The sequence below is a fragment of the Salmo trutta genome, unplaced genomic scaffold (assembly GCF_901001165.1).
Source record: "Salmo trutta unplaced genomic scaffold, fSalTru1.1, whole genome shotgun sequence".
In the NCBI taxonomy this organism is placed as follows: domain Eukaryota; kingdom Metazoa; phylum Chordata; class Actinopteri; order Salmoniformes; family Salmonidae; genus Salmo; species Salmo trutta.
Genome location: NW_021822511.1, coordinates 422,100 through 444,599, shown reverse-complemented (window position 1 = coordinate 444,599; position 22,500 = coordinate 422,100). Strand labels below are relative to the sequence as shown.

At 37.7% G+C, this 22,500-nt stretch overlaps 1 protein-coding gene across 4 annotated transcripts in view; it reads left to right on the top strand.

Moving 5' to 3' along the window:
- LOC115182449 (receptor-type tyrosine-protein phosphatase epsilon) overlaps positions 1 to 21,783 on the top strand; it is a 229,046-nt gene extending 207,263 nt beyond the window's left edge. For all 4 annotated transcript variants that reach the window (XM_029744042.1, XM_029744043.1, XM_029744044.1 and 1 more), the window contains 14 exons: positions 187 to 263; positions 480 to 516; positions 672 to 769; positions 10,052 to 10,171; positions 12,455 to 12,618; positions 12,806 to 12,941; positions 13,311 to 13,460; positions 13,839 to 13,932; positions 17,230 to 17,306; positions 17,501 to 17,635; positions 18,154 to 18,279; positions 18,749 to 18,900; positions 19,640 to 19,775; positions 20,509 to 21,783. In XM_029744042.1, the coding sequence (XP_029599902.1) occupies positions 187 to 263; positions 480 to 516; positions 672 to 769; positions 10,052 to 10,171; positions 12,455 to 12,618; positions 12,806 to 12,941; positions 13,311 to 13,460; positions 13,839 to 13,932; positions 17,230 to 17,306; positions 17,501 to 17,635; positions 18,154 to 18,279; positions 18,749 to 18,900; positions 19,640 to 19,775; positions 20,509 to 20,583 (1,577 nt within the window). In that variant the 3' untranslated portion in view covers positions 20,584 to 21,783. The remainder of the gene's footprint in view (positions 1 to 186; positions 264 to 479; positions 517 to 671; positions 770 to 10,051; positions 10,172 to 12,454; positions 12,619 to 12,805; positions 12,942 to 13,310; positions 13,461 to 13,838; positions 13,933 to 17,229; positions 17,307 to 17,500; positions 17,636 to 18,153; positions 18,280 to 18,748; positions 18,901 to 19,639; positions 19,776 to 20,508) is intronic.
- Positions 21,784 to 22,500: the final 717 nt, after the last annotated feature.

The window sequence follows — 22,500 nt, the reverse complement described above, 5'->3', positions numbered from 1 at the left end:
ATCATAGAAACTGAGACCAGGTTGTAATTTGTTCATCTTCAATCCGATTTTTAGGATCTATTCATTTAGAAAATAAATAGAGATCAAGGAACTGTCTTTACTCCCAGTTGACCAGTTTTACCTAGTGGAATTGTTGTCCAAAATGTAGTGTAGAGAAGCCCTAACGTGTCCATGTGTTGTAAACAGATGACCATTCCAGGGTGGTGTTAACACAGCTCGATGGAAACCTCTGTTCAGACTATATCAACGCTTCCTATATCCATGTGAGTTGGGATCTAGCTTTTTGGTTTTTTAAATGTGTGTTCTTTCGTAGGCCTAAATAAGGTTGAGATCATATATATATATCATAATATTAATAAGAAATCATATTATGTATCAATATATTATAGAATATATCATGTTATTATTCCAACCCGAAACAAGACCAGTTTACTTTGTAACGTTAATTAATTAACAGCGTTTTTATTTTTCTTTGTTAGGGCTACACGGACAATAACAAATTTATTGCAGCACAAGGTAAATACATTGATGTTGTTCTTGCAGCAAATATTTCGATTAAAGTGTCACGTGTGTCTTCCAAATGTAATGAAACCATTTTCTAATATGGATGCTGTTTCCGTATGTCAACAAAGATGAATGGGTTAATGAGGTAATGGACTGCTGTGTTCCAGGTCCTAAACAAGACACGGTAGCAGACTTCTGGAGGATGATATGGGAACAGAAGACAGCAACTATTGTCATGCTGACCAACCTGAAAGAGAGAAAAGAGGTGACTGGTCACAATACTTTTTGTTTTACACTGTTACTTTCACTTTGCTTTGAATTTCTCTGTAATGTTATGCCATCACTAGAAATACATCAACTGTTTTCATTACATATTACTGATACACCACTACACTGATACTAATACTATATTACTACTACACTGATACTAATACGATATTACTACTACACTGATACTAATACTATATTACTACTACACTGATACTAATACTATATTACTACTACACTGATACTAATACGATATTACTACTACACTGATACTAATACTATATTACTACTACACTGATACTAATACTATATTACTACTACACTAATACTATATTACTACTACACTAATACTATATTACTACTACACTGATACTAATACGATATTACTACTACACTGATACTAATACTATATTACTACTACACTGATACTAATACGATATTACTACTACACTGATACTAATACTATATTACTACTACACTGATACTATATTACGACTACACTGATACTAATACGATATTACTACTACACTGATACTAATACGATATTACTACTACACTGATACTAATACTATATTACTACTACACTGATACTAATACGATATTACTACTACACTGATACTATATTACTACTACACTGATACTAATACTATATTACTACTACACTGATACTAATACGATATTACTACTACACTGATACTAATACGATATTACTACTACACTGCTACTAATACTAAATTACTACTACACTGATACTAATACTATATTACTACTACACTGATACTAATACGATATTACTACTACACTGATACTAATACGATATTACTACTACACTGATACTAATACTATATTACTACTACACTGATACTAATACTAAATTACTACTACACTAATACTATATTACTACTACACTGATACTAATACTATATTACTACTACACTGATACTAATACTATATTACTACTACACTGATACTAATACTATATTACTACTACACTAATACTATATTACTACTACACTAATACTATATTACTACTACACTAATACTATATTACTACTACACTAACACTAATCCTATATTACTACTACACTAATCCTATATTACTACTACATTAACACTAATCCTATATTACTACTACACTAATCCTATATTACTACTACACTAATCCTATATTACTACTACATTAACACTAATCCTATATTACTACTACACTAATCCTATATTTCTACTACACTAATCCTATATTACTACTACATTAACACTAATCCTATATTACTACTACACTAATCCTATATTTCTACTACACTAATCCTATATTACTACTACACTAACACTAATCCTATATTACTACTACAGTAATCTTATATTACTATTACATTAATCCTATATTACTACTACACTAATCCTATATTACTACTACACTAATAATAATCCTATATTACTACTACATTAATCCTATATTACTACTACACTAATAATAATCCTATATTACTACTACACTAATACTATATTACTACTACACTGATACTAATCCTATATTACTACTACACTAATACTAAGCCTATATTACTACTACACTAATCCTATTTTACTACTACACTAATCCTATATTACTACTACACTAATAATAATCCTATATTACTACTACACTAACACTAATCCTATATTACTACTACACTAATCCTATATTATTACTACACTAATCCTATATTACTACTACACTAATACTAATCCTATATTACTACTACACTAATACTAATCCTATATTACTACTACACTAATCCTGTATTACTACTACACTAACACTAATCCTATATTACTACTACACTAATCCTATATTACTACTACACTAATAATAATCCTATATTACTACTACACTAATCCTATATTACTACTACACTAATACTAATCCTATTTTTCTACTACACTAATCCTATATTACTACTACACTAATCCTATATTACTACTACACTAATCCTATATTACTACTACACTAATAATAATCCTATATTACTACTACACTAATACTAATCCTATATTAGTACTACACTAATACTAATCCTATATTACTACTACACTAATCCTATATTACTACTACACTAATACTAATCCTATATTACTACTACACTAATCCTATATTACTACTACACTAACACTAATCCTATATTACTACTACACTAATCCTATATTACTACTACACTAATACTAATCCTATATTACTACTACACTAATCCTATGTTACTACTACACTAATCCTATATTACTACTACACTAATCCTATAATACTACTACACTAATACTAATCCTATATTACTACTACACTAATACTAATCCTATATTTCTACTACACTAATCCTATATTACTACTACACTAATCCTATATTACTACTACACTAATCCTATATTACTACTACACTAACACTAATCCTATATTACTACTACACTAATACTAATCCTATATTACTACTACACTAATACTAATCCTATATTACTACTACACTAATACTAATCCTATATTACTACTACACTAATCCTATATTACTACTACACTAATCCTATATTACTACTACACTAATCCTATATTACTACTACACTAATAATAATCCTATATTACTACTACACTAACACTAATCCTATATTACTACTACACTAATACTAATCCTATATTACTACTACACTAATACTAATCCTATATTTCTACTACACTAATCCTATATTACTACTACACTAATACTAATCCTATATTACTACTACACTAACACTAATCCTATATTACTACTACACTAATACTAATCCTATATTACTACTACACTAATACTAATCCTATATTACTACTACACTAATCCTATATTACTACTACACTAATACTAATCCTATATTACTACTACACTAATACTAATCCTATATTTCTACTACACTAATCCTATATTACTACTACACTAATACTAATCCTATATTACTACTACACTAATACTAATCCTATATTACTACTACACTAATCCTATATTACTACTACACTAATCCTATATTACTACTACACTAACACTAATGCTATATTACTACTACACTGATACTAATACGATATTACTACTACACTAATCCTATATTACTACTACACTAATCCTATATTACTACTACACTAACACTAATCCTATATTACTACTACACTAATCCTATATTACTACTACACTAATCCTATATTACTACTACACTAATCCTATATTACTACTACACTAACACTAATCCTATGTTACTACTACACTAATCCTATATTACTACTACACTAATCCTATATTACTACTACACTAATCCTATATTACTACTACACTAATCCTATGTTACTACTACACTAATCCTATGTTACTACTACACTAACACTAATCCTATATTACTACTACACTAATCCTATATTACTACTACACTAACACTAATCCTATGTTACTACTACACTAATCCTATATTACTACTACACTAATCCTATATTACTACTACACTAATCCTATGTTACTACTACACTAATCCTATATTACTACTACACTAATCCTATATTACTACTACACTAATCCTATGTTACTACTACACTAATCCTATATTACTACTACACTAATCCTATATTACTACTACACTAATCCTATATTACTACTACACTAACACTAATCCTATATTACTACTACACTAATCCTATATTACTACTACACTAACACTAATCCTATGTTACTACTACACTAATCCTATATTACTACTACACTAATCCTATATTACTACTACACTAATCCTATGTTACTACTACACTAATCCTATATTACTACTACACTAATCCTATATTACTACTACACTAATCCTATGTTACTACTACACTAATCCTATATTACTACTACACTAATCCTATATTACTACTACACTAATCCTATGTTACTACTACACTTTACACTATGCTGCTACACTTGTCTTTGCCCTCAAGCCATCTATTTCCACTTCCGTCTCACTTCACAATCTCTCCTTAAACAGAGGAGGTCATCTGTCTCCATGTGTGCTTTCCCCTGTGAGCAGTTCCAAGGAGCTTTACCCTGCAGAGAGAAAGAGAGAGAGAGAGAGAGAGACCTTACCCTGCAGAGAGAGAGAGAGAGAGTTAGAGAGAGACCTTACCCTGCAGAGAGAGAGAGAGAGAGTTAGAGAGAGACCTTACCCTGCAGAGAGAGAGAGAGTTAGAGAGAGACCTTACCCTGCAGAGAGAGAGAGAGAGAGTTAGAGAGAGAGAGACCTTACCCTGCAGAGAGAGAGAGAGAGAGAGAGACCTTACCCTACAGAGAGAGAGAGAGAGAGAGACCTTACCCTGCAGAGATCAATAAAAACAGGAAGGAAAGGAGATTAAAATCAGCTTTTGTGCTGCTCGGAATCGATGATTAAATAATGTCTAATAAAGCCCTCTAAGTCTTTATCATAATTAGCCAGCAAACTCTCGTTAAGTGGTTTTAGACGGGCTAATTCTGATTGACTGGCTGGCAGATTAAGCCCTCACATTCTTTACTGCACTCTGTGTCTTTCTGGTCACCTTTAGGATGGTGATGCATTCAATGCCACCCTCCTATAGTCCTACAAATCTAGAATAGTCCTAGTAAGCAAAATTATGTTGAGAAGACGTCTAAAATAAGTATTTTCCAGACGTTGAAGTTAGGTTCATTTAGGTTCTGATTTGGTTCGGTCTGGAGCAGACTTGATTTGGTCCAAACATAAACGTCTATGATTGGCTCAGATTTAGTCCAATCAAGGCTGGTCCAATCAAGGCTGTTCCTACCGCATCAAACCTGAACCAAATATAAATGTCTATGATTGGTTCAAGGCCGGTCTGGACCGCACAACAACAACAAAAAAACACAAAAAAACTACACCTGGACAGGACCAAAAAAAAAGACTTCCAAATTACGTTGGCATCTGTCTGTGCTTACTGGGGTGTAGCCTACAGTGTCAGTCCGCAACGTTGGCATCTGTCTGTGCTTACTGGGGTGTAGCCTACAGTGTCAGTCCGCAACGTTGGCATCTGTCTGTGCTTACTGGGGTGTAGCCTACAGTGTCAGCCCGCAATGGAATTTATGAATGTCCATCTTTGTGGTAGGCCTACCATTTTTATAAAACAGGCAATTACATTGGCTTTATTAGTCCAGAATCATGTGACTAATCAATGTGGCTATTTAAGCTCTGAATATCAGCTACCCAACTTTATCAGGAGTTATCCTGAGCCTATTGGCAATGTGTTTACACAGCGGGAAATGCAGAAGTACTTTCTTTTTCACTATGTCAATTCATGTTATTTCCTGCCTGTAGGCTACAGAAAAGGCTACATACTCTTTCTACCGTAGGCTATATCTGCTACATGATTTACGTCAGAGAATATTTTTAACAGAACGTTGGTGGAGCTCCGCAGCGCTGCGTCTCTCCAACAGCACCCTGGAGAGGCACCCTGGGAATGGACAAGATAAATATTTTTTTGCGCCCCTTCCTTTAACAAAGTGAGCACTGCTTATCACAGGGTGTCATCAGCGCTCACCTAATAAGCCCTTATGCCACTGGTTGAGAGAAAAAGTCATTATTTTTTGGCAGAAATATGTGAAGTTTTATGTGTTGTTGGAGGGTGCGTCTTGGTCAGTTTAACTTGGAAAACAACGCCCTTGTCAATCTGCCGCAGTAGGTGGCCGCCTAATCCTGCCTAACGGGCGGGCCGGCCCTGGAGGGAGCTCTTCCTTCTCACTGTAATAGGTTGAAGAGTCAGGGGGAGCTAAGAAGTCAAGACAGATTTCCCCCCTGCGTGTGAACTAATAGAATCTAATACTACAGTACTGTCTTATCTTCTATACTGTAGAACCTAGATGTTGTTATTGTAGGCTATACCGTACGTCCTCCAGCTTGACCTACCATATATTCTAGAATGACCTGTAAACATGCAGTCTCCATGCTAACATACCACTTAGAATGCACTGTAAACATGCAGTCTCCATGCTAGCATAGCACTTAGAATGCATTGTAAACATGCAGTCTCCATGCTAGCATACCACTTAGAATGCACTGTAAACATGCAGTCTCCATGCTAGCATACCACTTAGAATGCACTGTAGACATGCAGTCTCCATGCTAGCATACCACTTAGAATGCACTGTAGACATGCAGTCTCCATGCTAGCATAGCACGTAGAATGCACTGTAAACATGCAGTCTCCATGCAAACATAACACTTAGAATGCACTGTAAACATGCAGTCTCCATGCTAGCATAACACTTAGAATGCACTGTAGACATGCAGTCTCCATGCTAACATAACACTTAGAATGCACTGTAGACATGCAGTCTCCATGCTAACATAACACTTAGAATGCACTGTAAACATGCAGTCTCCATGCTAGCATAACACTTAGAATGCACTGTAGACATGCAGTCTCCATGCTAACATAACACTTAGAATGCACTGTAAACATGCAGTCTCCATGCTAACATAACACTTAGAATGCACTGTAGACATGCGGTCTCCATGCTAACATAACACTTAGAATGCACTGTAGACATGCAGTCTCCATGCTAACATAACACTTAGAATGCACTGTAGACATGCGGTCTCCATGCTAACATAACACTTAGAATGCACTGTAAACATGCAGTCTCCATGCTAACATAACACTTAGAATGCACTGTAAACATGCAGTCTCCATGCTAACATAACACTTAGAATGCACTGTAAACATGCAGTCTCCATGCTAACATAACACTTAGAATGCACTGTAGACATGCAGTCTCCATGCTAACATAACACTTAGAATGCACTGTAGACATGCAGTCTCCATGCTAACATAACACTTAGAATGCACTGTAAACATGCAGTCTCCATGCTAACATAACACTTAGAATGCACTGTAGACATGCAGTCTCCATGCTAACATAACACTTCGAATGCACTGTAAACATGCAGTCTCCATGCTAACATAACACTTAGAATGCACTGTAGACATGCAGTCTCCATGCTAACATAACACTTAGAATGCACTGTAGACATGCAGTCTCCATGCTAGCATAACACTTAGAATGCACTGTAGACATGCAGTCTCCATGCTAACATAACACTTAGAATGCACTGTAGACATGCAGTCTCCATGCTAGCATAACACTTAGAATGCACTGTAGACATGCAGTCTCCATGCTAGCATAACACTTAGAATGCACTGTAGACATGCAGTCTCCATGCTAACATAACACTTAGAATGCACTGTAGACATGCAGTCTCCATGCTAGCATAGCACTTAGAATGCATTGTAAACATGCAGTCTCCATGCTAGCATACCACTTAGAATGCACTGTAAACATGCAGTCTCCATGCTAGCATAGCACTTAGAATGCATTGTAAACATGCAGTCTCCATGCTAGCATACCACTTAGAATGCACTGTAAACATGCAGTCTCCATGCTAGCATACCACTTAGAATGCACTGTAGACATGCAGTCTCCATGCTAGCATACCACTTAGAATGCACTGTAGACATGCAGTCTCCATGCTAGCATAGCACGTAGAATGCACTGTAAACATGCAGTCTCCATGCAAACATAACACTTAGAATGCACTGTAAACATGCAGTCTCCATGCTAGCATAACACTTAGAATGCACTGTAGACATGCAGTCTCCATGCTAACATAACACTTAGAATGCACTGTAGACATGCAGTCTCCATGCTAACATAACACTTAGAATGCACTGTAAACATGCAGTCTCCATGCTAGCATAACACTTAGAATGCACTGTAGACATGCAGTCTCCATGCTAACATAACACTTAGAATGCACTGTAAACATGCAGTCTCCATGCTAACATAACACTTAGAATGCACTGTAGACATGCGGTCTCCATGCTAACATAACACTTAGAATGCACTGTAGACATGCAGTCTCCATGCTAACATAACACTTAGAATGCACTGTAGACATGCGGTCTCCATGCTAACATAACACTTAGAATGCACTGTAAACATGCAGTCTCCATGCTAACATAACACTTAGAATGCACTGTAAACATGCAGTCTCCATGCTAACATAACACTTAGAATGCACTGTAAACATGCAGTCTCCATGCTAACATAACACTTAGAATGCACTGTAGACATGCAGTCTCCATGCTAACATAACACTTAGAATGCACTGTAGACATGCAGTCTCCATGCTAACATAACACTTAGAATGCACTGTAAACATGCAGTCTCCATGCTAACATAACACTTAGAATGCACTGTAGACATGCAGTCTCCATGCTAACATAACACTTCGAATGCACTGTAAACATGCAGTCTCCATGCTAACATAACACTTAGAATGCACTGTAGACATGCAGTCTCCATGCTAACATAACACTTAGAATGCACTGTAGACATGCAGTCTCCATGCTAGCATAACACTTAGAATGCACTGTAGACATGCAGTCTCCATGCTAACATAACACTTAGAATGCACTGTAGACATGCAGTCTCCATGCTAGCATAACACTTAGAATGCACTGTAGACATGCAGTCTCCATGCTAGCATAACACTTAGAATGCACTGTAGACATGCAGTCTCCATGCTAACATAACACTTAGAATGCACTGTAGACATGCAGTCTCCATGCTAACATAACACTTAGAATGCACACCAAATCCTTTGTTTTATATCGTGTTGGGGTCAATGATATTTATATTCCTGTCAATTCAGTAAATACACAGGAATTCCAATTCCAATTCTCTTCAATGCTTTTCAAAAAGGAAACTGTATCATTGAAATTCGGTTATTTATACTTTTCTGAATGGAACTGGAATTAAAATGGAACTGATTCCAACCCTGTTTTATACTAAGTCAGGGTGCTAGTATAGACATTGGTACATTCTCTATGATTAGAACCTGAGTGTCCTCTCATTCCAACCCTGTTTTATACTAAGTTAGGGTGCTAGTATAGACATTGGTACATTCTCTATGATTAGAACCTGAGTGTCCTCTCATTCCAACCCTGTTTTATACTAAGTTAGGGTGCTAGTATAGACATTGGTACATTCTCTATGATTAGAACCTCAGTGTCCTCTCATTCCAACCCTGTTTTATACTAAGTTAGGGTGCTAGTATAGACATTGGTACATTCTCTATGATTAGAACCTGAGTGTCCTCTCATTCCAACCCTGTTTTATACTAAGTTAGGGTGCTAGTATAGACATTGGTACATTCTCTATGATTAGAACCTGAGTGTCCTCTCATTGCTTCCCTGTTTTGTGTTTCCAACCACTAGGACAAGTGTTACCAGTACTGGCCAGACCAGGGCTGTTGGACCTATGGTAATGTCCGGGTGGCTGTGGAAGACTTTACTGTGTTGGTGGACTACACCATACGGAAGTTCTGCATACAATATGTAAGTTATTATTAGATGGTAATCATGTGGGTATTTAGATTCTAATAGTACTGTGGGTTTGGTTGGAAATGTAAGTGCTTGCCTGTCCTATACTTATTCACTTGTAGTATAATAAAGTACTATACTTATTCACTTGTAGTATAATAAAGTCCTATACTTATTCACATGTAGTATAGTAAAGTGATACTAATAAGTATTTGACTGTAAATATGTAGTCTACAGACCTCCACAACACTGATGGACATAGAAACTTAAAAGATGTGCTGTAAACTGTGTGTGTTTTTTGTGTCATGTGAATAAAGTAGACTACAGATGTAGGATGATAATTTGATCACTCTTTTGTTGCTGAGAATTTTCCTGCAAACCTGTGATTTTAAAAGCGTTTGTAATTTCCACTTTGATTTTTTTTAGACTTGAATTGCCCAAACGAAAAATGTATCAACCACTACAAAAATGTCCTTTAATTAGAATCCACATAATAATTCACATTTCCTGTTTCTGCAGGATTATTTTCCTGCTGTAGCAAACTGGCTCAAATTAAGATCCTACATCTGTACAACACAACACATGAACCACAGAGTCACAGACTATCAAAGTCTACTGTTGCTACTGATCACCAGTGACTCAGTCTTGTTGAATGACCCTTGCGTCCAGGACCCCACGTCGGGGACAGGGTCTATTGTGTGTGCAGCCTGCTGGCCACCACAGGTGTTCCATGTCCCTGAGCTGACACTGCTCAGCCGTCGTCTGTGGTTTGGCACAGGCCAGCCCGGTCTAGTAGCTAGTACCACCTTTTTTACCTGCCTGGATGACATTATACTAGCCTACACTCTTAGAAAGGAAGCTGCTATCATCAACCTAATAGGGTTCTTTGGCTGTCCTCATAGGAGAACCCTTTGAAGAACCCTTTTTGGTTTCAGGTAGAACCCTTTTTGGTTTCATGCAGAACCCTTTCCACAGAGGTAGTATCTGGTTTATAGTAATGACTCTAGGTAGTATCTGGTTTATAGTAATGACTCTAGGTAGTATCTGGTTTATAGTAATGACTCTAGGTAGTATCTGGTTTATAGTAATGACTCTAGGTAGTATCTGGTTTATAGTAATGACTCTAGGTAGTATCTGGTTTATAGTAATGACTCTATGTAGCATCTGGTTTATACTAATGACTCTATGTAGTATCTGGTTTATAGTAATGACTCTAGGTAGTATCTGGTTTATAGTAATGACTCTAGGTAGTATTTGGTTTATAGTAATGGCTCTAGGTAGTATCTGGTTTATAGTAATGACTCTAGGTAGTATTTGGTTTATAGTAATGGCTCTAGGTAGTATCTGGTTTATAGTAATGACTCTAGGTAGTATCTGGTTTATAGTAATGACTCTAGGTAGTATTTGGTTTATAGTAATGGCTCTAGGTAGTATCTGGTTTATAGTAATGACTCTGTAGTATCTGGTTTATAGTAATGACTCTATGTAGTATCTGGTTTATACTAATGACTCTAGGTAGTATCTGGTTTATAGTAATGACTCTAGGTAGTATTTGGTTTATAGTAATGGCTCTAGGTAGTATCTGGTTTATAGTAATGCCTCTAGGTAGTATCTGGTTTATAGTAATGACTCTGTATGTAGTATCTGGTTTATAGTAATGACTCTGTATGTAGCATCGGGTTTATAGTAATGACTCTAGGTAGTATCTGGTTTATACTAATGACTCTAGGTAGTACCTGGTTTATAGTAATGACTCTATGTAGCATCGGGTTTATAGTAATAACTCTATGTAGCATCTGGTTTATAGTAATGCCTCTGTAGTATCTGGTTTATAGTAATGACTCTATGTAGTATCTGGTTTATACTAATGACTCTAGGTAGTATCTGGTTTATAGTAATGACTCTAGGTAGTATCTGGTTTATAGTAATGACTCTAGGTAGTATCTGGTTTATAGTAATGACTCTAGGTAGTATATGGTGTATAGTAATGACTCTATGTAGTATCTGGTTTATAGTAATGACTCTAGGTAGTATCTGGTTTATAGTAATGACTCTAGGTAGTACCTGGTTTATAGTAATGCCTCTAGGTAGTATCTGGTTTATAGTAATGACTCTGTATGTAGCATCGGGTTTATAGTTATGACTCTATGTAGCATCTGGTTTATAGTAATGACTCTAGGTAGTATCTGGTTTATACTAATGACTCTAGGTAGTATATGGTGTGTAGTAATGACTCTATGTAGTATCTGGTTTATAGTAATGACTCTGTATGTCTGCTCTGTGTGTCCTCTCCTGTAGCAGGCCAGTGACGGCACCAAGCCCTCCAGGCTGGTCACCCAGCTCCACTTCACCAGCTGGCCTGATTTTGGGGTGCCCTTTTCCCCCATCGGCATGCTCAAGTTCCTCAAGAAAGTCAAGACGGTCAACTCCTCCTTCGCTGGTCCCATCGTGGTTCACTGCAGGTACTTTTATACTGGAGATGCAGTCTTTTAGACACATTTCAACTGTTGTACTGTACATAGTAACATGAAGGTTACTTCCCCACCTATCTTTAGGGAGAGAGAGAGAGATCTAACTGTCATGCTATGGTTCTCAGATGCTAGATAGAGTAGTTGACTCCTTGGTCTTCTCTGTCCTTTGTCTCTGCAGTGCTGGTGTGGGAAGGACAGGGACCTTCATTGTGATCGACGGCGTGATTGACATGATGCACCAAGAGCAGAAGATTGACGTCTTTGGTTTTGTGTCCAAGATAAGAGACCAGCGCTCACAGCTTGTACAGACAGACGTGAGTACCGTAGGCTCAAAACAACAGGGTCAACAACACTATTTCATGCAATGCATCATCAGTCTATGTTTCTCTTAGTACTAGGACTAGCAACTGTCCAAAAGTAAGCATTATCCTTCCTACTACTATAGTGTTCTAAATATGTATTTGTAATGTAAACTAGAAAATATAGAGGTCCAAGAATCTATCCCTGTGGAACACCACACTTGATCTCATCTCCATCTGCTTCTTCTGCTGCTTCAGCCACTTCTTCAGTTTCTGCTTCTTCTTCAGCTTCTTCTTTTGGAAGCAATTATCAAAGTGTATGGACTTTCATTCCTATTGTTCTAGTGCTCTAAATGTGTGTTTGTCTTCCTCTGTGGCCTCCAGATTCAGTACTCGTTCATCTACCAGGCCCTGTTGGAATACTACCTCTACGGAGACACAGAACTGGACGTGTCATCTCTGGAAGGACACCTGCACAAACTCCACAACACCCACACCCCCTTGGACAGGGTCGGCCTGGAGGAAGAGTTCAAAGTGAGAGCCAGGGTCCTGTCTCTCTGACAGGGTTGTAGTTGATAAGATATAAAACTTTGCTACATGCAGTTTAGAATCCTTTAAAGTCTATGTATGCTTATAATAGCAATTGTGGGCATTGTGTATAAATGATTCTATATTAGTTTGCATTGCCCTTATTTTTGGGCCTCCCGGCTGTGATCGGGAGTCCCATAGGGCGGCGCACAATTGGCCCAGCGTCGTCCGGGTTAGGGGAGGGTTTGGCCGGGGGGGGGGGGGTAGGCCGTCATTGTAAATAAGAATTTGTTCTTAACTGACTTGCCTAGTTAAATAAAGGTAAAAATGTAATGTCTTCTTTGTGTACATTTACACCCTGACACCACCTCCCTTATCGTCCAGAAACTGACCAACATGCGGATAATGAAGGAGAACATGAGGATGGGAAATCTCCCTGCCAACATGAAGAAGAACAGAGTGCTCCAGATTATTCCATGTAAGGAACGCCGGAACAGTTCCAACACAACAAGCTGAATGAGATCTGCTGTCCCAGAGTAGCAAGTTCCAACACAACAAACTGAATGAGATCTGCTGTCCCAGAGTAGCAAGTTCCAACACAACAAACTGAATGAGATCTGCTGTCCCAGAGTATCAAGTTCCAACACAACAAACTGAATGAGATCTGCTGTCCCAGAGTATCAAGTTCCAACACAACAAACTGAATGAGATCTGCTGTCCCAGAGTAGCAAGTTCCAACACAACAAACTGAATGAGATCTGCTGTCCCAGAGTAGCAAGTTCCAACACAACAAACTGAATGAGATCTGCTGTCCCAGAGTAGCAAGTTCCAACACAACAAACTGAATGAGATCTGCTGTCCCAGAGTAGCAAGTTCCAACACAACAAGCTGAATGAGATCTGCTGTCCCAGAGTAGCAAGTTCCAACACAACAAACTGAATGAGATCTGCTGTCCCAGAGTAGCAAGTTCCAACACAACAAACTGAATGAGATCTGCTGTCCCAGAGTAGCAAGTTCCAACACAACAAACTGAATGAGATCTGCTGTCCCAGAGTAGCAAGTTCCAACACAACAAACTGAATGAGATCTGCTGTCCCAGAGTAGCAAGTTCCAACACAATAAGCTGAATGAGATCTGCTGTCCCAGAGTAGCAAGTTCCAACACAACAAACTGAATGAGATCTGCTGTCCCAGAGTATCAAGTTCCAACACAACAAACTGAATGAGATCTGCTGTCCCAGAGTAGCAAGTTCCAACACAACAAACTGAATGAGATCTGCTGTCCCAGAGTAGCAAGTTCCAACACAACAAACTGAATGAGATCTGCTGTCCCAGAGTAGCAAGTTCCAACACAACAAACTGAATGAGACCTGCCGTTCCCAGAGTAGCAAGTTCCAACACAACAAACTGAATGAGATCTGCTGTCCCAGAGTAGCAAGTTCCAACACAACAAGCTGAATGAGATCTGCTGTCCCAGAGTAGCAAGTTCCAACACAACAAGCTGAATGAGATCTGCTGTCCCAGAGTAGCAAGTTCCAACACAACAAACTGAATGAGATCTGCTGTCCCAGAGTAGCAAGTTCCAACACAATAAGCTGAATGAGATCTGCTGTCCCAGAGTAGCAAGTTCCAACACAACAAACTGAATGAGATCTGCTGTCCCAGAGTAGCAAGTTCCAACACAACAAACTGAATGAGATCTGCTGTCCCAGAGTAGCAAGTTCCAACACAACAAACTGAATGAGATCTGCTGTCCCAGAGTAGCAAGTTCCAACACAACAAACTGAATGAGATCTGCTGTCCCAGAGTAGCAAGTTCCAACACAATAAGCTGAATGAGATCTGCTGTCCCAGAGTAGCAAGTTCCAACACAACAAACTGAATGAGATCTGCTGTCCCAGAGTAGCAAGTTCCAACACAACAAACTGAATGAGATCTGCTGTCCCAGAGTAGCAAGTTCCAACACAACAAACTGAATGAGATCTGCTGTCCCAGAGTAGCAAGTTCTAACACAACAAACTGAATGAGATCTGCTGTCCCAGAGTAGCAAGTTCCAACACAACAAACTGAATGAGATCTGCTGTCCCAGAGTAGCAAGTTCCAACACAACAAACTGAATGAGATCTGCTGTCCCAGAGTAGCAAGTTCCAACACAACAAGCTGAATGAGATCTGCTGTCCCAGAGTAGCAAGTTCCAACACAACAAGCTGAATGAGATCTGCTGTCCCAGAGTAGCAAGTTCCAACACAACAAACTGAATGAGATCTGCTGTCCCAGAGTAGCAAGTTCCAACACAACAAACTGAATGAGATCTGCTGTCCCAGAGTAGCAAGTTCCAACACAGCAAACTGAATGAGATCTGCTGTCCCAGAGTAGCACTACATTACGTCATACGCTATTCTTTAACTTGTGACAGATTGTGACCCACAGATTATATTGTGTTCATAACCCCTTTTTAGAACGAAACGAGAGATATTATCAAATCCCTTAAATCCCTTGCTTCTCTCACCTAAATTGCATTCGTGCAGAAATAGCCAGGGAAATCCATTGTATATGTTGTTTTTCATATTTGATATTCATATATTTAAACCGTGATGCATGGCACTGACATCGAGAGATATTTTAGCCAGTTGTCTTGTTGTTTTATCTGATAAAAAGACAATTTGTTTTTTGCTGTTCTTTAGGTTGAGTGATGTGTTTTTTCATTTCCTGCCTCTCATCTTGTAAATAGTGTTTGGGAAATGGATCTGGAGGAGCCTTTTAGTGTGCATCTCAAATGGCACCCTATTCCCTATTTAGTGCACTACTTCTGACTACGGTCCATAGGGCTGTGGTCAAAAGTAGTGCACTATATAGGGAATAGGGTGCCATTTGAGACGCTAGCTTTTAGGCATCTAATATGGGTGATCTATTCATAAATCAACAGTGACAGCATCACAGATGATCCAATTCCTTCTACCCCTGTTCATCTGCTTTTTCCTCAGACCATTCGATGTTAGGGCCGTTAGGGCCCCTCCTTTAGTGAATTAAGATGTGTGTTGGTGTAATGGAAAGGGTGAAATTACAGCGACGTTTATTTCCGTGGCAGTTTCCTAACGTCCACTAGGGGGCGACGTGAGTCCCTGTTACCATCTAGTAGGCACCGCGCCTTGCTAGGGCGTTAGCTACGGCTCCAAGGATCGCGGGTTTAATCCCAGTGCTTGGAACTCATTTTAAAATCATACATTTTTTGACCCTATCCCAAACCTTAACCCTAACCTAAACCACCTTTTCATATTTGGTATTCATATATTTAAACCTTGATGTGTGGGTCTGACATCGAGAGATATTTTAGCCAGTTGTCTCGTTGTTTTATCTGATAAAAACGCTCATTGTTTTTTGCTGTTCTTTGGGTTGAGCGATGCGTTTTTTCATTGCCTGCCTCTCATCTTGTAAATAGTGTTTGAGAAATGGATCTGGAGGAGCCTTTTAGGGTGCATCTCAAATAGCACCCTATTCCCTATTTAGTGCACTACTTTAGACCAGGGTCCATAGGGCTCAGAATGAATGCCTTCACTTTTGCGCAGTTTGTCTCTAACAGCTAAAATATGTTTTTTTAAAAAGTGCCGCGTAATTAAAACGCCAACCCATGTCGTTATTCTGCAGTTACGATGAAGGGGGTTGTTTTTTTATCTGGAGATTGAATTGCAATGCTATGTGGTTGTTATACTCTGTATACGGTCTTTTGTAGTTATCTCCCGTTTTAATATGAATTTGAATCTTGAATTTATTTTTCAGATGACTTCAACAGAGTGATTATGTCCATGAGAAGAGGTCAAGAGTTTACTGACTACATCAATGCATCATTTATAGATGTAAGTAAACATTACAAAACTCACTACTACATCAATGAATTAACGTGAATCAACGTCATATTTGTTGACAGTTTTTTTTGCGGTATATTTGAAGTATATATTCATACGCTGCAATCTGCAAAGTTTCAAGGAAGTTGTACCTGTCTGACATGGTGGTAATGACTGTACTGTATACTGTGGTGGGGTGTCCTCAGGGCTACAGGCAGAAGGACTACTTCATAGCGACCCAGGGTCCTTTATCTCACACGGTAGAGGACTACTGGAGGATGGCCTGGGAGTGGAAGTGTCACTCCATCGTCATGCTGACTGAACTACAGGAGAGGGAGCAGGTAGGAAGGACATTCATCAAAGAAATATCATTTAAACAATTCATGTTATATTATATATCTCTATGCTATTCACTTATTAACTACTGCATCAGAGTTGTCTACTGCTAGCAAGGATCCAGAACTAGGACCTCTTTGTTTTGAGTTATTGTAATATTGTACTAGGCTACTGTTCTAACATGTTTTGAGTTATTGTAATATTGTACTAGGCTACTGTTCTAACATGTTTTGAGTTATTGTAATATTGTACTAGGCTACTGTTCGTGAACATGTTATTGTAATATTGTACTAGGCTGCTGTTCTAACATGTTTTGAGTTATTGTAATATTGTACTAGGCTACTGTTCTAACATGTTTTGAGTTATTGTAATATTGTACTAGGCTACTGTTCTTACATGTTTTGAGTTATTGTAATATTGTACTAGGCTACTGTTCGTGAACATGTCTTCTCTTATTTGATGGTAAGGGAATCCCTATGCTATCCAGTACTCAGTCTTAATCTCCTGACTGTGTTTCCTGCAGGACAAGTGTTTCCAGTACTGGCCCACAGAGGACTCAGTGACCTATGGAGACTACACTGTAGAGATGAAGGGAGACACTGTGTGTGACACCTTCAGTGTACGGGATCTGGTACTCACCTACGGACCAGTAAGTTTCCATGGAAATACCCTGAGGTAGTGAGGGACTTAAAGCAATAGTTTATTGAGACATTAACCTTCTTCTTACCTCTAGAGGAGTCCATGAGTAATCACAGCAATAAAGTGTTTGTCATGTTAGCATATTGCTAATCTTGTAACCCTCAACCCAAATTAGACGTTAACAGTCATCACGAGAAACTAGCGTATTGCAAAAATGTGCATCCCAAACGCTAAACTATCTTTCCAAAACTTAGCAAATTGCAAAAATTTGCTAAAATGAGCTCCCAATGCTAAATGATCTTTCCAAACCTAGCAGAGGAGCTAAAATTAGCTCCCAAATGCTAAATGATCTGTCCAAACCTAGCATGTTGCTAAAATTAGCTCCCAATGCTAAATGATCTGTCCAAACCTAGCATGTTGCTCAAATGAGCATCCTGACAGCTACATTATCTTTCCAAACCTGGGTTTCCGCGTTTCAGGATAAGCAGACACGTCTGGTCCGCCACTTCCACTTTCACGGCTGGCCAGAGATCGGGATCCCAGCCGAAGGGAAAGGAATGATCGACATCATCGCCTCGGTGCAGAGACAGCAACAGCAGTCAGGAAACCATCCCATCATCGTACACTGCAGGTAGCTAAGACTCTGGTCCTTATCGCCATGTGGGGGAATATGTCACTTTGGGAACACTTTTACACTTCACTGTTACCTAAGTAACACTTTACCACACATTTACTGTTACTTTGGTAACACTATCACACATTTACTGTTACTTTGGTAACACTTTACCACACATTTACTGTTACTTTGGTAACACTATCACACATTTACTGTTACTTTGGTAACACTATCACACATTTACTGTTACTTTGGTAACACTTTATCACACATTTACTGTTACTTTGGTAACACTTTATCACACATTTACTGTTACTTTGGTAACACTATCACACATTTACTGTTTCTTTGGTAACATTTTATCACACATTTACTGTTACTTTGGTAACACTATCACACATTTACTGTTACTTCGGTAACACTATCACACATTTACTGTTACTTCGGTAACACTATCACACATTTACTGTTACTTTGGTAACACTATCACACATTTACTGTTACTTCGGTAACACTATCACAAATTTACTGTTACTTCGGTAACACTATCACACATTTACTGTTACTTTGGTAACACTATTACACACATACTGTTACTCCGGTAACACTATCACACATTTACTGTTACTCCGGTAACGCTTTTTACTTGTATAGTTTGTTGAGCATTCTTTAGGCAAGACAGTTACTGTTACTAGCAACCAATTACAACAGTCACAAAACCCCAAAGTCTCTGTTTTTGTGTTGTGTTGTGTAGTGCTGGTGCAGGGCGAACAGGTACGTTCATTGCACTGAGTAATATCCTGGAGCGGGTCAAGGCCGAGGGCCTGCTGGACGTCTTCCAGACGGTGAAGAGTTTACGGATGCAGAGGCCACACATGGTCCAGACCGTGGTGAGGACTTTGACACAAATCACCGTTTGTCAACCTGTTTTCATTTCCAAAGAATCCCATATTTTAACCATAGTTTGGCCACACGTCATAATTGACCAAGTATCAATGCCATTTAATAGATAATATAATAATTTATTGTCCATTAAGTTTACACAGAATGGATATTTGTCTTTGGTGCTCTGGCTTACAGTAAAATGATCAAAACGGACATAAAACATCGACATTACACATAAAACATCGACATTACACATAAAACATCGACATTACACATAAAACATCGACATTACACAACACATCGACATTACACAAAACATCGACATTACACATAAAACATCGACATTACATATAAAACATCGACATTACACATAAAACATCGACATAAAACATCGACATTACACATAAAACATCGACATTACACATAAAACATCGTCATTACACATAAAACATCGACATTACATATAAAACATCGACATTACATATAAAACATCGACATTACACGTAAAACATCGACATTACACATAAAACATCGACATTACACATAAAACATCGACATTACACATAAAACATCGACATTACACATAAAACATCGACATTACACATAAAACATCGACATTACATATAAAACATCGACATTACACATAAAACCTCGACATTAAACGTTGAACATTTACATGTTATTTCACCAGAGTCGCATTTAGAATTCTCCCTGATGGTTCTGAAATTCTTTCCCCAGGAACAATACGACTTCTGCTACCGGGTGGTACAAGACTTTGTGGACATTTTCTCAGACTATGCCAATTTTAAATGATGAAATATTTGCCTTACAAACATATTTTATGTTCAAATGTTGTTTTTTGAAATACCAGACGGTCAGGCTTTGTGTTATGTCCTTAGAAGGATTAAATGGTTTTCTATTTTGCTATGCACTTGTCCTTACTCTAACTAAAACTCCATCCCTCGCTGTAATATACTGTATGTCAATGAACGAAAATTTGTAAATGCCAACATGTAAGATTAATAATGTATATTTCACATCATGTATAATAATTATTTTGTAATGAAATTCAAGCGTTTTTTTTTTTTTAACCTTGAGTCTCTTTATTCACATATTTTAGTTGTTGTATGATACTTTACTTTTGTTAAAAAATCTGGTTTGTTCAGACTGAGTGTTTATTTTGGCTTTGACCATACGTGTAAAGTTTCCTTTGAAAGTGGAGCTATTGTAAATGTTGTATGTATTGTTGCAGACCTTCCATTTATTGCATTCTAAGATCGTTATGTGAACATTTATTAAGATATTCTGACATGTATTGATGCCTTCTATCTGTGACTAGAGGTGATATCTCATCTATATTTTATTTAATTGGAAATAACCCTTTTTTTTAAATATTAAGGTCTTTACAATGCAAGTATTTTGAGGCACAATATCAAGAACACACAAAAAAAATATGCAAAGTTAGGATATCAAGTTACAAGGATAATAGTTTAAAACAACATTTATAAGGGATTGTAAGAATTAGTTTCCATTAACCTGATGGAAGTAGTAGCCTACTTCAGTTCAGCAAATCAATATGCAACTACACATATAATAACAAAGTACCAGTAACACAGTAGTACTAATCAAATCAGTAGTACTAATACATCAAAACTGCAGTTTTTTTTATTTGTCTCTCCACGGCGGCAAATATTTAGCTAAAGCCACTGCACATATTCTGAAGCACATGTACATCATCGAGCATACCAGCAAGGAATATTACAGATACATTATGAAAAAGGTGTTCAATCTGAAAAGATACAGTCATCGTGTGTATATTCATGTGTATTGCTTTAATAGCAGTGGGATACATATTTAAATGTATGCAGTCCTGAACTGTCCATATCTGTTAAAGGTGACGTGTATTATTTGACCTAATAGGAAGGTGTCTGCTGATGCAGTTGCCAAAATAACTATAGGACTTAAAACACAATTCATTCTGATCTGACGCAACAGTCAGTGTGACCTGTAAAATTTAAAGATTTAACAGAAGTGCATCTAAATGAACTCGAACACAAATATAAATACATAAAAAATGTCATTACAAAAAAAGCACAAAAGATGGGCATATTTATTTAAAATAACAATCCTCAATATGTTAATAATATATCCATGTAAATGCCATAGCTTAGTATTCAGACCTCAGTGCCGTTATAGTACACTGGCTACCACCAACCTCATGAAACACAATTATCCTCATTATGGCATTACACCATTTGCATTGTTGTGAAAGATTAGGACAGGAGGTTTCCCCAACGAAACATTACCTCATAAACTCCAGCAGTGCTTCAATACCAGTTTTATAAGGGCTCCCTTGTATAGGAATGTGAAATCAATCCACCTGAATGCCAAGGGCCCAGAGGCCCACATACACACCTCTCTGTTTCTTTATGACATGTTGATACAACGGGAGGATGATCTAACCATGTCTGATACACAGTGAACAGGGATGTTTAATAGTTGGGAATATGGAATTGTTGGATGCTTTGTCAGATGAGAGTTGTTGTTCTGGAGGAATGGCCCAACATAATCTATCTATATCTCTATCTATATCTCTATCTCTCTCTCTCTCTCTCTCTCTCTCTTTCTCTCTCTCTCTCTCTCTCTCTCTCTCTCTCTGTCTCTCTCGCTCCCCTCTCCTCTATCTCTATCTCCTAATCTCATCTCTCTCTATTCTATCTCTCTTTTTCT